Source organism: Rhinatrema bivittatum, chromosome 1, assembly GCF_901001135.1.
Source record: "Rhinatrema bivittatum chromosome 1, aRhiBiv1.1, whole genome shotgun sequence".
Classification (NCBI taxonomy): domain Eukaryota; kingdom Metazoa; phylum Chordata; class Amphibia; order Gymnophiona; family Rhinatrematidae; genus Rhinatrema; species Rhinatrema bivittatum.
Window position 1 is genome coordinate 19,067,138 of NC_042615.1, and position 16,797 is coordinate 19,083,934.

The window sequence follows — 16,797 nt, forward strand, 5'->3', positions numbered from 1 at the left end:
TAAGGATCTGGAGAGTATTTGAAGCCTGGTGCGAAACTCGCAGCACCAGTCCACATGCCGCTAAAATCCCCATCATTTTGGATTTCCTGCAAGATGGGCTTCAGAAGGGTCTGTCCCTCAATTCAATCAAGGTTCAGGTGGCAGCGCTATCCTGCTACGGCCCCAGATGTGACGGTAACAGCATTGCCACACACCCAGACGTTTCATGTTTCCTGAAAGGGGTCAAACACATTCACCCGCCACTGAAATGGCCAGTGCCCCTGTGGAACCTCAACCTAGTTTTGGAATTCCTAGCAGGACCCACCTTCAGACCCCTCCGAAGCCTGTCCCTCCGTTTGTTAACCTTTGAAGATGGTGTTCTTGCTGGCTGTATGCTCAGCACGCCGCATCTCAGAGCTACAAGCACTGTCCTGCCGCGATCCGTTTCTCAGAATCACCCCAGGGGCTATCCATCGTCGCACGGTTCCTTTCTTCTTACCCAAAGTAGTCTCACACTTCCACCTCAACCAAACCATATCCTTGCCAACCATGGAAGGGTCGAAGAAATCTGAAGCAGGTCGAATACTGCGTCATCTCGACATTGGCAGGCTGCTGTCCAGATACCTGGAAATGTCGGAAACAGTACGAAAGACGGACCACCTGTTCGTCCTTCACAGTGGGAAGAGGCAAGGAGAAGCGGTCTCATGGGCGACTATTGCTCGCTGGATCAAAGAAGTTATCAAGGCGGCCTACGTAGAAGCGGGAAAACCACCACCTCTACGAGTCAAGCCTCACTCTACCAGAGCACAAGCGGCCTCCTGGGCAGAAACTAGGATGCTGTCGCCTGCAGAGATATGTAGAGCGGCAACGTGGTCTCCATCCATACCTTCTCCAGATTCTACCGTCTGGACGTCCAGGCCAGAGAGGACACAGCATTTGCAAGGGCAATCCTAAACGGACCTCGGGCAGCCTCCCACCCAGTCCGGGAGTAGCTTTTGTACATCTCATTCGTTATGAGTCCATCTGCTACACGCTAGGAAATGGAGAGATTACTTACCTGATAATCTCGGTCTCCAGCTACGGTCAATCGGTCAGGTTAATCATGTTCAGTTAATCAATCGGTCAGTCACACATATATCCATAATGCTTTTGCAAGGAAGATTACTGAGCTTCTGCACTTCCTGCAGGGGTATATGTACTACTGCTGACGTCAGATCAGTCTCCAACTGCTAGCACGAGCACACTATACCCATTCGTTATGAGTCCATCTGCCTACACTAAGGAAAATGAGATTATCAGGTAAGTAATCTCTCCATTGTTTGTTTTCCCCTGCTCCTTTACCCACAGGAAATGTTATGCTTCTTTACCCCGCAGAAATGTTATCCTAGTAACTGCTTATGATAAATTTCCCACTGAATCAAGCAACTCTGTTTAACTATATATGTACCGCTACTTAATCTACTGCTCGCTGCTCAACCATATTACTCTCCAGTTGTATTCGTTTGAACTTCTTCTTCCTCTCTCCTAACGCCCAAGTTTATACTCCGTTTATTCTAACTTTGTCTTCTCCATAGTTGTTAGTAGGTTTTCCCCTAGTTCCATTGTAAACTGGTACGATAAGACTTGTCTTGAGCATCAGTATATTAAAAGAATTTAAATAAATAAATAAATAACTTGTTTTACCCACTTTCTGAGGCCTCATTCCCACCAGGGGAATGCGCTCTTCATACTTTGACTATAAAAGTCTTTCTACCTCAGTCGCACAGCTGGCCACAGGCAGTCCACACAGCTCTTCGTGTCCTTTAATTCCGACTGGCTGGGAGTGGCAGTGGATAAACAGACCTGATTGAACTGGCTGGCGGATTGCATCACCTTCTGCTATGCACAGGCAGGCCTTCTGCTTGCCGGCAGAGTAAAGGCTCATTCTGTAGGGGCTATGGCAATGTCTGTGGCACATTTGTGTGCAGGCCCCGTTGTCTAGATCTGCTGGGCCGCAACCTGGAGTTCTCTTCACACATTTGCAGCTCATTATTGCTTGGATAAAGATGAACATCAGGCAATGCCTTAGTCAATCTGACCTGTGCAACCTGTTCCAGGCCTGAACCCAACTCTTCGTGCTTTTGTGTTACCCAGTCAATCCCCTGCTGTTCCACAGCACCGCAGTTGTGTTGTGCCCGTTGGCACCTTGTTCGGTTGCTGTTGGTCTCTCCTGTTCGCATGGGCAGTCTGGAGCTTGGTATTCACCCATGTGAGGACTGCCATCCTGCTTGACCTAGGAGAAAGCGCAGTTGCTTACCTGTAACAGGTGTTCTCTTAGGACAGCAGGATGTTAGTCCTCAGGAATCCTGCCCGCCTCCCCATGGAGTTGGGTTCTCCTTTTGGTTTATTTTATTTTTCGCTCGTATTTTTCATCTATATTATGAGACTGAAGCGGGACCTCATGTGGACACGCGTATAACAGCATGCTGGGCATAGCTTCTAGAAACTTTGACAAAAGTTTTCTGTGCCTGGCTCCATCGGATAATGTCACCCACATGTGAGGACTACCATCCTGCTGTCCTAGGAGAACACCTTTTACAAGTACACAAGTGCGCTTTCTCTGTATATATACATTGTTGGATGATGTCATTCACTTTTGTGTGTATGACATCATCCATGAAGAAAGTTATCTGGGTAACTTTGTTACTCATTAGGCTTTTTAATATAGACAAAAACTAGCATGCCAAGTGAGTAAATGGGTGCTGCTTTCTCCTCCATCTTTAAAAAAAAAAAAAAAAAAAAAAAAAAAAAAAAAAAAGTGTTGGCCAAATCCCCGCCCCCCAGAAGTGGCTTGCTGGGCTGCATACTGGCCGGTTGAACATACCTTTCTGTCTGCACCTGAACGTGCATTTTCTGTGTGCAAAATTTTACTGCCAATGCAGCAAGGAGTTTCGCGTACAGAAAATGTGAGTTCCTTATCAGGAGTACTGCTTAGAGCCCTTCGTGGAAATTCCATGCAAATGAAGGCATTAAGCAGTACTTCCCGATACAGTGACTGGAAACGTAATGCCTGGGTCAGAGCTGCAGTTAAGTTTCCAGTGCTACTGCACTGGCACTTGAAGCCTTTAAAAATTGGGGGGGGAGGTAAAGTGAAAAAAAGTCCAGGACATTCTCCGTGCATGGAGCAGCAGCCGTGCACACTTATCTGGATAAGTACTGACTTGGCTGGCTGCGACGGCTGCTGACTCTTACCCAGATAAGTCTGTACGGATTCAGGAAAGTGAGGGTGGCCAGTCAGGGGTGTTACCACAGAACATGCTTTTTTGTAAAACTCCCAATGCATTAGCATTGAATCCGCTTACTGCATTCGGAGTTAATAAATAAATAGACATGCGCTGGAAGCCAGTGCACAGTTTAATGCCCTATGAGTGGGATAGAGATGTGCAGGGAGCTGTCAGCTCTCTTGCATTTAGTATTCAGTCCAAGGGGCTACTGTAGGTGGGTCAGGAGATGATTTGGTTGTTTCCTTTTTTTTTTTAAGAGAGGGGATTGAGGCAGGGGGGACATCAGTACACTAGGGATTAGTAGCATTTTTTTCTCTTAGTTATCCTGCTATCTTCAGGGCAGCAGTCTTTCTGACCAGAGTTAGCTGCATTAATGTATCTGGTTCTGCATATCAGCGTTAGCTGGCTAAATATTATCCATGCACCTGTAGCAACCCCACACCACTACCCTTTTTTTTTTATTCCATGTAAAGCAGTGGTTTTCAACTATTTTTGTCATGGCACACCTAGTACAGATTTCATGTCATTGTGCAACATCATTACCTTCACCATAATCATTTTCTCTTCCCTTTTTCCTGCTTCCCTCTCTCCCCTTCCAGGCATCACTTCTACCCTTCTCTCTTCCACCCTCCAGCATCATCACCATCTTCCCTTCTTTCTCCCCCAACTCCTGGCATCATCATCCAATTCTCTCTCTGAACCCCCTGGCATTATCACGTTCTCTGTCCCCTGGCATCACCACTTTCTTCTCCCCTCTCGCCCACCCCTTAGTATCATCATCGCCTTCCCTTCCCCTTCCTGACATCTCATCTTTCTTCCTCCACACCCTTTGGCACATTCAGTTGTATCTGCTCACTCTGATGTCCTGAGACAGTTACCTAGTGCTGCAGTTTCCTCCTTTGCAAATGCAATTACACTGGGCCAGCAGGTCTCAAGACTACAGGGCCCTGTGCAGTTTCACTTGCAGAGGGGAAAGAAGCAGGAACAGATCCTCCTTCCCCTCTGCTGGTGGGAGTGCAGGTCAGTAAGGAAAGAAAATGAATTGCTGCTGTGCCTCAGCTGCTTCCTATCAGGCTTCTTTTGTGGCCCACCCGTTGGGAAACATTTTGCCAGGTAATGACGAAATCCATCTAAAACTTGGCTGGTGATTGTGGGAGGGGAGGAATTCATATTTATATATTTATTGTACTTCTTTTCCACGCAGTACAGCTTGCAGCTGATTATTGCAGATTACCTTTGTAAACAAATCACGCAACAGAAATGTAATTTTGTAATTTCCTCCTTTCACAAGTTTATTGTAAACCGGCGTGATGTGCTCGCACGAACACCGGTATATTAAAAAGCTGTTAAAAAATAAATAATGTTTTGTCCAAAGTTAGCTGGCCAAATGCTTTGACCATCGACCTCGTACAATTTTCAGTTTTCAACTTCCCTTCTTACAGTAGCCCTCACCACTTTCCCTGAGGTGGTGGTAACTACAGAGGCTAGTTTTTCCCCTTTCTCCCAATATCCTCCTGTCATAGAAGTGGGTTCATTACTTCTAATACAATTCATCTTATACATTTCCTGAACCAGTCCTGTCCCCTCCCATCTGATTATACTTTTTCTTATAAATTATAATGATTGTCTCAGATCAGATATAATTTTCCCCATATTTAAAGGCTCAGTCCCTGGGGTGGGTCCTATTAGGGAGCAGGGGGAGGCAAGACAGTGTCCAGAAATGACAGTGTGAAACGTTTTTTTCTGTTTATTTTTGCTTCCTCTTCATCCAGTCAGGGTAGTCCACACAAGTGGGTTATGCACTCCTAGCAGCATATGGAGACAGTGCTCAAGAGCTCCCTGATGTCATCCCTCATTCACCTCTCTGCTGACGACAGCCTGCCAGTAATCTGTCTCCAGCAGATGGTGGGCATGCATGCCATTCTGTGGACTGGCCTGCATAGGGTTAGCGGGTATCAAGAGGTGAGAAGCCACAGATCATTTTCAAAAGAAAAGCAATTCAAGTGGCCATATCTAACAGCAAAAGGGCCCAAATAGTCAAGTGGGATACTGCTTTGGAAAGTAACAAGATTAGAAGTTTTTGAATTTGGTTGAAGGTGCTATTACTTTCCTGTGCATGCCTGAAATACTGAGGATGCCAATTTTTTGTCATTTGTCGCAATACTTATTTCTATTGCATTTCTAACATTACAAAGCACACTTATCTACAATGACAGTACATCTAGACTAGTGTCCGTTCTAAAAGCAACTTTAAGTACCAAAATATATGCTGAAAAGCTATGCCTTGTCTTTGACAGCTGAGTAGTGGTGCAGTGTGGGTCCAGTTCAACGATGGCTCCCAACTGGTGGTTCAGGCAGGGGTGTCCTCCATCATTTACACATCTCCCAATGGCCAGACAACCAGGTGAGTCATCTTAACTGTACATGGAAGAAATGTGTTCTACAATCACCATCCATGCTGAAGGGAGCATAAACCTCTCCTAGACACTGAGGTTTATATGGATGTTCTAGTTAATGTGGTGATGGAGTTGTCATTGTTCAGGTCTCTGAGGTAGACTATTATACTATGGTACTGTCACCTCTACTATATGAAAGCAGTGTACTAAGCCTTTGGACAGTGTAACTGACTGTGCATGGGATAAAAATGGATACTTTAAAAAGCTAACATTTATCCCTGTATTTTATATTCTGTTTTATACTTTATGACTTGATTAGAACAGTCAATGGAAAAAAAATGGTAGAAGACCAACCTTAACTAAGAGTGGCCAATCCAGGTCACAAGTACCTGGCAGGATTCCAAACTGTATATTCCATGCTGCTTATCCCCAACTCTACCTGGATGTTTCCTCCAGGAACTTGATATCACTAATAATTTAGGTACAATAGGGTTGACCCACTTATATTGAGGTGGTGTTTTTGAAAAAAAAATGCAGTGGTTCAAAATGTTTCTGTAAGTTGTGACTGTAGTCATGTTCTCACAGGACAAGCAGGATGGTTGTCCTCACAAATGGGTGACATCGAGGATGGAGCCCACCACGGAAAACTTCTGTCAAAGTTTAAACAGAACTTTGACTGGCCCCTACTGGGCATGCCCAGCAAGGCACTGACCCTGCAGCCAGCAGGGGTCTCCCTTCAGTCTTCTTTTTTCCGCGCAGCAGTTGCCACGCGGTGAAAGGAGCTCTCTAACCACGTTCCTGACAGGAATTCGGTATTTTTCTATCCGAAGAAAATTTGCCCCTCAGGGGTCTCCCTTCGACAAATTTTTGTCACTTTCGCGGAAACCGGTAAGTTTTTTCCCTTTTTTAATCGGCGGCCGTCGATTTTGGCCCTTGAGGCCTGTGGGAACTTACTGAGCCCGCGCCTAAATTTGGCCTTAAGCCATGGCGACGGGGTTCCGTCGATGTCCGGATTGTACCCGGACTATGTCCATCACTGACCCCCATAGGGTTTGTGTTTTATGTTTGGGTAGTGAGCATGATGTCCTGACTTGCACCAAATGTGCCTTAATGACACCTAAGGGTCGCAAGGCCAGGATGGAGAAGATGGGGCTCCTCTTCCATGCACCCACCCCAACGCCATCGATAGCATCGACGTCATCGGAACCGGCACCGTCGAAGTTGCACCACCATCGCCAACCCGCCGGTGACCGTCCACCATCGATGACTTCTCGGCCGTCGACTCCTGTCCCCTCCCCGGATGACCGAGGAGATCGGAAGGATAAGCATCGCCATCGACGGCACAAGTCTCGGCCCGTCGAGGATCCGCAACCATCGACCTCTGAACAGGCCGAGCCACCGAAGAAAAAGCCTCGGTCGGACCTGGCACCGTCCACGTCTCGTTCGCAGGCACCGAGGAAACCCTCACCCTCCCGGGGTGCGGGGGCCGTGATCCCACCGGTTACGGTGGTCCCTCCGGCCCTGCCTCAGCCTCCCTCTCCCGTCGAGCCGGGTATGCTTACCCCTGGTCTCCGGGCAGAACTGGACCGGCTGGTCCAGGAGGCCATCGAGAATGCGATGCGAAGATTCCAGCCTCCACCGGCACCGCCTCCGGCACCGATTCCGGCACCGCCTCAGGCACCGACCTCAGCACCGACTCTGCCACCGAGGATGGAACCGACCACCGAGCCTATAGTGGAAGCGTTGGCACCGATACTAAATCGTATGGAGGCACTTATGCGCGCCCTTCCATCGGTGATTTCATTAGCACCGACTACACCATCATCTCCGGAAGGACATTCATCGACAGGAGAAACACCGTTCCGGATTCCTCCGTCCGGTGTCGTTCCATCGGTGCCTTCACATACCTTTCCACCGATTTATCCTTCGGCTCCATCGATTCCAAGATCGGCACCGATTCCATCGGTGGCCCCGAAGCCCTCGATGCCGTTCACTGTTCCGCTTGCAGCACCGGTTCCATCGATGCCTTTGGATCCTCTACCAGGTCCTTCAGGACAGCAAACCTTACATGATCCTTATGATACCTGGGGTGATGATTCATCTTCAGATACAGATTTACCATCCCCACCATCTCCTACAGAGAGTAGAAAACGATCTCCTCCTGAAGATCTCTCCTTTATAAATTTTGTAAAGGAGATGTCAGAAGTTGTGCCTTTTCAGCTGCAATCTGAGACCGATGACAGGCACCAAATGATGGAGCTGCTCCAATTTCTGGATGCCCCCAAGATCATCGCTTCCATCCCCATTCACCAAGTATTTCTGGATCTTTTAAAGAAAAACTGGGAATCACCTTCATCTGTGTCACCAGTCAATAAAAAAGCTGACTCAACCTACCTCGTTCAGTCAGCACCAGGATTTCAGAAGTCTCAACTGGATCATCGCTCTGTTGTAGTTGAGTCTGCGCAAAAGAAAGCCAAGCGTTTAAAGCCACACTCTTCCACTCCCCCTATCAAGGACAACCAATTTCTTGATAGTGTGGGAAGGAAAGTGTATCATGGGGCTATGTTGATATCTCGTATAGCTTCATACCAACTTTATATGACTCAGTACAACAGAGCTATCCTTAAACAAATGCAGGACTACGCTGACACCTTACCGGACCAATACCAGCCACAGCTTCAAGCCCTCCTTCACAAAGGATTTGAAGCTGGGAAGCACGAGATCCGAACGGCCTACGATATCTTCGATGCTTCCACGAAAGTCTCAGCTACTGCCATCTCAGCCAGACGTTGGGCTTGGTTAAAATCATCCAACCTTCGCCCAGAGGTTCAGGATCGTCTAGCCGATTTACCCTGCTTAGGGGATAATCTGTTCGGAGAACAGATTCAACAAATTGTGGCGGAATTGAAGGATCACCACGAGACGTTGAAACAACTTTCGTCTGTTCCATCTGAGGTATCCTCCAAACCACCACCTAAGAAGGACTCCAAAAAGTCATTCTTTCGGCCACGTCGTTATTACCCTCCGTCGACTAGGCCTCGTCCGGCTCGATCCTCCACCAGACCTCAGCCACGCCAACCTCGGAAACAAAGACCTGCTGTAGCCCCACCCCCCGGGCCTGCGGCAGGCCTTTGACTTCCCGACTCGGAGCACATGCCATATCCCACTCCCCCACATCCCTGTAGGGGGTCGTCTGTGCCACTTTCTACAGCATTGGATACGGATTACCTCAGACCAGTGGGTACTGGCGATTATCGCACAGGGTTACCACCTCAATTTCATAACTCTTCCGGCAGACTCCCCGCCGCTTCAAGCGTGGAGTCTATCCAGCCATTTGGCTCAATTACAACAGGAAGTATCTCTTCTTCTGCAATCAAATGCTATAGAACTCGTTCCTCCCTCTCAACGAGGCAAGGGATTCTATTCCAGATACTTCCTAATTCCAAAGAAATCAGGAGGGCTACGTCCAATTTTAGACCTTCGAGCCCTCAACAAGTACCTTCAAAAAGAAAAATTCAAGATGGTAACCCTGGGCACGTTACTCCCTCTGCTGCAGAAAGGGGATTGGCTATGCTCCCTCGACCTCAAGGAAGCTTATACCCATATTGCGATAACACAATCCCATCGCAAATATCTGCGGTTTCTCGTAGGCCGCGACCATTATCAATACCGAGTACTGCCTTTCGGTCTGGCATCTGCTCCACGGGTCTTCACCAAATGCCTCGTAGTTGTAGCAGCATTCCTCAGGAAGGAAGGTGTCCACGTATACCCCTATCTGGACGACTGGCTGATCAGGGCCTCCACCCCTCAGATTGCCCGGTCCTCCCTACAATTAACAATCAACACACTCCTTTCCTTAGGGTTTCTTGTCAATTACGAGAAATCTTGCTTCGTCCCATCTCAAACCTTATCTTTCATTGGGGCAGACTTGGACACCTTACAGGCAAAGGCCTACCTTCCGCTACAACGGGTCCAAACTCTCATGTCCCTAGCTCACCAGCTCCAGTCTCAAGACACTGCCACAGCTCGCCAATTCCTAGTTCTCCTAGGACACATGGCATCCTCGGTTCAAGTCACTCCCATGACCAGACTAGCCATGAGGGTAACACAATGGACTCTACGACAACAATGGATTCAAGCTTTTCAGCCTCTGTCCTCCATAATCACAGTCACACAAGCGCTGCGCCTATCCTTAACTTGGTGGACGACTCAGGTCAACCTCCTTCAGGGCTTACCCTTTCTTCCACCGGATCCGCAAGTTATCCTAACCACCGACGCTTCCCACATCGGTTGGGGGGCCCATGTGGACAATTTTCAAACCCAAGGGTTATGGTCCAACGAGGGAAGCCGAACACCAGATCAATTTCCTGGAACTTCGAGCAATCCGCTATGCGCTCCGCACTTTCAAAGATCATCTCTTTCATCAGATAATCTTAATCCAGACGGACAACCAAGTGGCCATGTGGTACATAAACAAGCAGGGAGGCACAGGCTCCTTCCTTCTGTGTCAGGAAGCTGCGCAGATCTGGGCGGAAGCCCTCTCCCACTCTATGTACCTCAAGGCCACTTACCTGCCGGGAGTAGACAATGTATTGGCAGACCGGCTGAGCCGTGTCTTCCGACCGCACGAGTGGTCACTCGATCCTCTGGTAGCGACCTCTCTGTTTCACAAGTGGGGTTCTCCCCGCATAGACCTCTTTGCGTCCCCTCAGAACCACAAAGTGGACGATTACTGCTCTCTCATTCGGAGCCAGAACTCTCGGCCGAGGGATGCATTCTCCCTCAAGTGGACAACCGGTCTGCTCTATGCATTCCCTCCACTTCCTCTTGTGTCAAAGACTCTCGTGAAGCTACGCCAGGACGGAGGAACCATGATCCTGATAGCACCTTACTGGCCACGCCAAGTATGGTTTCCAATACTCCAGGATCTCTCCATCCGCAGGCACATTCCTCTGGGAAAGGACCCGCATCTGCTCACTCAAAACGACGGATGCCTCCTCCATCCCAACCTCCAAGCCTTGTCCCTGACGGCATGGATGTTGAAAGGTTAGTCCTTCAGCCTTTCAACCTTTCAGATTCCGTTTCTCGAGTCCTGATAGCTTCACGAAAGCCTTCCACAAGAAAGTCTTACTCATACAAATGGAAAAGGTACACATCATGGTGCACTTCTCAGTCCCTTGATCCCCTTTCCTGTCCAATTTCCAAATTCTTGGACTATTTATGGCATCTCTCTGAATCAGGTCTTAAAACCTCTTCCATTAGGATGCATGTCAGTGCGGTAGCCGCCTTCCATAAAGGTGTACAGGGTGTCCCTATTTCAGTACAACCCCTAGTAACACGTTTTCTTAAAGGCTTGCTCCATCTGAAGCCACCCTTACGGCCTCCGGCCCCATCCTGGGACCTTAATCTGGTTCTTGGTCGTCTAATGAAACCTCCTTTCGAACCTCTGCACTCCTGTGAGTTAAAGTATCTCACATGGAAAGTGTTATTCCTTTTGGCTATCACTTCAGCTCGCAGGGTTAGTGAATTACAGGCCCTAGTTACCTATCCGCCTTACACTAAACTCCTGCAGGACCGGGCGGTACTCCGCACTCACCCTAAATTTTTACCTAAGGTAGTTTCTGAGTTTCATATCAATCAATCCATCATACTACCTATCTTTTTTCCCAGGCCCCACTCCAACTCTGGAGAACAGACCCTGCATACCCTAGACTGTAAACGAGCTCTAGCCTTTTACCTAGACCGTACAGTTTCTCACAGGAAGAGCACTCAATTATTCGTCTCTTTCCATCCTAACAAGTTAGGACAACCTGTGGGTAAGCAGGCTCTTTCCTCCTGGTTGGCGGACTGCATTTCTTTCTGCTATGAGCAGGCTGGCATTCCTTTCCAAGACCGTGTCAAAGCACACTCTGTGAGGGCCATGGCTACGTCAGTGGCACACCTTCGATCGGTGCCGCTTCCTGACATCTGCAGGGCTGCAACCTGGAGTTCTCTCCATACCTTTGCAGCCCACTATTGTTTGGACAAAGCTGGAAGACAGGACTCCATCTTCGGCCAATCTGTCTTGCGTAACCTTTTTCCAACCTGAATGTACCAACACCCTTCCACCTTCCCGGTAGGGTGCGGATGCCCTTTCCCAAATTCCACCCCACTTGTACTGCCTGTTGCACGTCGTTGGGTGCATTTGGTGCAAGTCAGGACATCCTCAGCTCGGTACTCACCCATTTGTGAGGACAACCATCCTGCTTGTCCTGTGAGAAAGCAAATGTTGCTTACCTGATGTAACAGGTGTTCTCACAGGACAGCAGGATGTTAGTCCTCACGAAACCCCGCCCGCCACCCCGCGGTGTTGGTTTCGTTTTGTTTTTACTTTCTAGGCACTGCCTGTAGCTTTGAAAATCAGACTGAAGGGAGACCCCTGCTGGCTGCAGGGTCAGTGCCTTGCTGGGCATGCCCAGTAGGGGCCAGTCAAAGTTCTGTTTAAACTTTGACAGAAGTTTTCCGTGGTGGGCTCCATCCTCGATGTCACCCATTTGTGAGGACTAACATCCTGCTGTCCTGTGAGAACACCTGTTACATCAGGTAAGCAACATTTGCTTTCTGCCAGCAATACTGTATAAGATCAGCCGAGAGCCTATTTTTTTTAAGGCTGGTGCCAGTTGAATATGCTGTGAGCTGTCCATCGCTTTGCGATGAACTCTGAGAAATGTGACAGTGTAAAAACAGGCTGTATTACTTAACCAGACACACTCGGATTAAAACCACTGCTTTATGTAGACTGGATGCCTTGTAATCAGCCAGCCCTAGGTCAATTTGTTCCAATATGCAGGTCGCAGAGCTGCTGGTGCAGTTTGACTAATTAATTTAAAAGAAGATTGTGAAGGGTTAATTAGCCAGGACTGTACTCTGCAAACTAAAACCAGAGTTCTCCTTTAATTCTTCTTAATAAGCAATCAGGCAGTGGATAATGGTTTTTCTTTTGATGGGGCTGAGGAATAGATGTTGAGGATTTTTGTTAAGTTTTGTACAAATATACTTTGCTGTGCTTTTGTAAATACTTAGTTGTGATTTTCTTTTTCCGTTCAGATATGGAGAAAATGAGAAATTGCCAGAGTATATCAAAGACAAACTGCAATGTCTTTCCTCTATCCTCATGTTGTTTGCCAATCCAGCTGGTCACTAGTGACTACATTAAGGACCAGAAGAATCCTTATAACCAGCACTTCACTCTGTTACAATTCAGAGACTGTGATTTCGATGGTGTACTGCTGCAGTGCCACCTGAGGCAGAGGAGAAGGAAAAGTCATCGCTGCTGCCCAGCAAAATATGTATGTGGCTGGTCAAACAGTGATTCAAAAGCTGCCTTTGGTGTTCTAGGAACAAATTCTATTGAGGGATGCTCTACCTCAGCAGGAAGCAAAAATATGTACATAGTAATTTTGGTGTTTGGGGTGGTTCTGTATTGTCAGGTTGAACAGTGAATGTTATTGTAACTGAAATATTTGTATCTGTAAATAACTTTGTATATTATATGTTGCTTCCAAGTAATATATGTACAAATGTATATTTTTGTTTTATATGTTATAATTTATATTTTTGTAGTAAGTTTCTAATAAGATTCCTGCAGGCCTGTGTTAAGAACAATAAATGCAGTGATAAGATTTAATGTGTTGCTCTAAGCCAATTTGTTTTACTTTTCATCTGTTTCTGTACATGCTCTGTACAACATCTTTAATGTTCCTTAGAAGAAAAAAACAGGCATAGAGAAGTACTTTGTTTCAAACTTTGCCACACTGCCTCTACTCCAGTTGAATCAGGTTATTTACAGTCAGCTAAAAACTGTTTTTGACTGGTCCTGTGTGCACCATGTTTTTACAATGTGCTCTAACCTTCATCCAAGGCTGAAGAAAATCCCATCTTCAGAGGACATTTCAAATCACCAAGAAGGGCAGCAGGGATGTCCTCAGCAGTGTCTGCAGAGGAGAAATCTCCCCTCAGCTATTTGCTGGAAAGGGTTTGAAGGGGAATAATGTTTCATGCAATGCATTATATAAGAGTGCAATAAATAAGGCCCTCCACAAACTCCAAATAACATAAAACTCTGCTGCATGACTGCTAGAGGGATGCAACCTGCATGACACCAAAACAGAACAAATTCAAAACTCTCTGCCTTACAAGCAGGGTTGGCTCCAGCATAAAAGGTTATCTGGGGGAAAATTGTCAGTGGCATTCTCCTCTTCTCTCTCCCTCCCTCTAGGCATTGTTTGTCCCTCCCCGTACTCTAGGTGAAGGGAAAAATAGAGGATGGTAAGTAGATTAAAAATGCTAGGGGGTGAAGGCTATTAGATAACGAGGAACCAGAGCAGCAGAGGTGACCTTAATCTGGAAAGGAGGTCAGGGAACAGGCAAGGGCAGCAGTTGGCATAAAACTAGAGATGGAGTGTGGAGTTGTAAATGTGAGACAGGACTAAAATCTTAGGTTAAGTTACAGATTGAGAAGACACCAAACAATGTTTCAAAACTGAGAACGGTAGAAAGTGAAACCACTTAGCTCAGTAAGAAATATTTATTTTATTGAACTGAGACACATGATGAATATAAGAAATTGCCATGCTGGGTCAGACCAAGGGTCCAGCAAGCCCAGCATCCGGTTTCCAACAGAGGCCAAACCAGGCCAAGAACCTGGCAAGTACCCAGACACCAAGAAGATCCCATGCTACTGATGCAATCAAGAGCAGTGGCTATTCCCTAAGTAAGATTAATAGCAGTTAATGGACTTCTCCTCCAAGAACTTATCCAAACCTTTTTAAAACCCAACTGCACTAACCACAAACTCTGGCAACAAATTCCAGAGCTTTACTGTGCATTGAGTGAAAGAATTTTCTCCAATTAGTCTTAAATATTCTACTGGTGCCAGCTTCACAAGTAGGGCTTTTCTAGGCCCTCTATCCCTCCCCCAATATTGGTGGAAGTTTCATAGGCCCCTCTCCCTCCCCAGGCTCTTCTCACCCCACACTGGCAGCAGCTTAACAGGTATCACTGGGCCTAGTGGCTTCTGCCTGCACAGGCAGAGTGAAGGTGACACTTCCTCTCATCTATCTTCTGGTCTGCTCCTAGTCCACACTGGTTGCCAACTCCTGGTTCACAGCCTGCGCCAGCCACTGTTTCTCCTGTCCAGCTTCACTTGTAGCTGACAGTAGTCCTGGCTGTGCTAAGGTCTGTCCAAATTTATCCCCATAAAGGTGCAAGAGTGCGTAGAGCAGTAGGGAATCCAATGCCACCAGCCCTTAAGCTCTGCACCTGATAGCACAGCTAAGTTGCTTTGCCTCTCCTGCATCAGCCACAGCTGTTACTACCCAGCTCACCCTCTAAGTGTGCCAGCTTGCCTTATCCTAAAACCAGTCCTGCTTACAAGGCTCTTAAAAGAAGATGGACATTTTTTTTTATCTGAGAAAAGGAAATGTGGAAAAAAGGATTAGCATTCACAAAAAAGCGGGGAGTAGCTTGCTTGTTACGGCGGTTACTACCCCACACCAAATAAGCCTCATACTTCACTTTCAATGCATATCCAGCATAGCTCTCTGCTTCAACAGCAGGGGAGAAAGACTGATACTTCACTTTCAATGCATATCCAGCATAACACTCTGCTTCAACGGCAGGGGGAATGAAGAAAAGTGGATCTATATACAGACAACCACCAACAAGGACTGAATTACATAGTCTGGGTAAACAAAAGCATGGATGGAGCTTGCTTATTGTGGCGGTTACTACCCCTAACTAATTAAGCTAGATATTTCACTTAGATGCAGTTCCAACACTGCTCTCTACATTAATGGTGGGGGTGGAAGGGAAATAGAACCTAAAGGTTACTAAGAGCCAAGAGTAACATAAGTATGAGAGAGAAAAAAAAAGTGTGAAACTTGCTGGGCAGACTGGTTGGGCCGTTTGGTCTTCTGCAGTCATTTCTATGTTTCTATTTTCCAGATTGGTACAATCCACATACGGAGCTAACATACCATCCAGAAAACCACATACATAAAATTGATCCTTTAAGGCATATAGAGAAAAGCAGTGTATTTGGAATTTCAGAAGGCATTTTTCAACGTTCCTCATGAGAGGCTTCTAGGAAAAGTAAAAAGTCATGGGATAGGTGGCAATGTCCTTTAATAGATTACAAACTGGCTAAAAGACAGGAAACAGAGAGTAGGATTAAATGGACTATTTTCTCAGTGGAAGGGAGTGGGCAGTGGAGTGCCTCAGGGATCTGTATTGGGACCCTTACTTTTCAATATATTTATAAATGATCTGGAAAGAAATACGACGAGTGAGATAATCAAATTTGCAGACGATACAAAATTGTTCAGAGTAGTTAAATCTCAAGCAGATTGTGATAAATTGCAGGAAGACCTTGTGAGACTGTAAAATTGGGCATCGAAATGGCAGATAATTTAATGTGGATAAATGCAAGGTGATGCATATAGGGAAAAATAATCCATGCTATAATTACACAATGTTGGGTTCCATATTAGGTGCTACAACCCAAGAAAGAGATCTAGGCATCATAGTGAATAACACATTGAAATCGTCGGTTCAGTGTGCTGCAGCAGTCAAAAAAGCAAACAATGTTGGGAATTATTAGAAAGGGAATGGTGAATAAAACAGAAAATGTCATAATGCCTCATCGCTCCATGGTGAGACCGCACCTTGAATACTGTGTACAATTCTGGTCGCCGCATCTCAAGATATAATTGCGATTGAGAAAGTACAGAGAAGGACGACCAAAATGATAAGGGGATTGGAACAGCTCCCCTATGAAGAAATACTAAAGAGGTTAGGACTTTTCAGCTTGGAGAAGAGATGGCTGAGGGGGGATATGATAGAGGTGTTTAAAATCATGAGAGGTCTAGAACGGGTAGATGTGAATCAGTTATTTACTCTTTCAGATAATAGAAAGACTAGGGGGCACTTCATGAAGTTAGCATGTGGCACATTTAAAACTAATCGGAGAAAGTTCTTTTTCACTCAATGCACAATTAAACTCTGGAATTTGTGGCCAGAGGATATGGTTAGTGCAGTTAGTATAGCTGTGTTTATAAAAGAATTGGATAAGTTCTTGGAGAAGTCCATTACCTGCTATTAATTAAGTTGACTTAGAAAAC

General features: G+C 46.4%; 1 protein-coding gene across 2 annotated transcripts in view; it reads left to right on the forward strand.

Moving 5' to 3' along the window:
- PLK4 (polo like kinase 4) overlaps positions 1-13,299 on the forward strand; it is a 122,351-nt gene extending 109,052 nt beyond the window's left edge. For both annotated transcript variants that reach the window (XM_029590266.1, XM_029590349.1), the window contains exons 15-16: positions 5,540-5,646; positions 12,725-13,299. In XM_029590266.1, coding sequence (XP_029446126.1) covers positions 5,540-5,646; positions 12,725-12,821 — 204 coding nt within the window. In that variant the 3' untranslated portion in view covers positions 12,822-13,299. The remainder of the gene's footprint in view (positions 1-5,539; positions 5,647-12,724) is intronic.
- Positions 13,300-16,797: the final 3,498 nt, after the last annotated feature.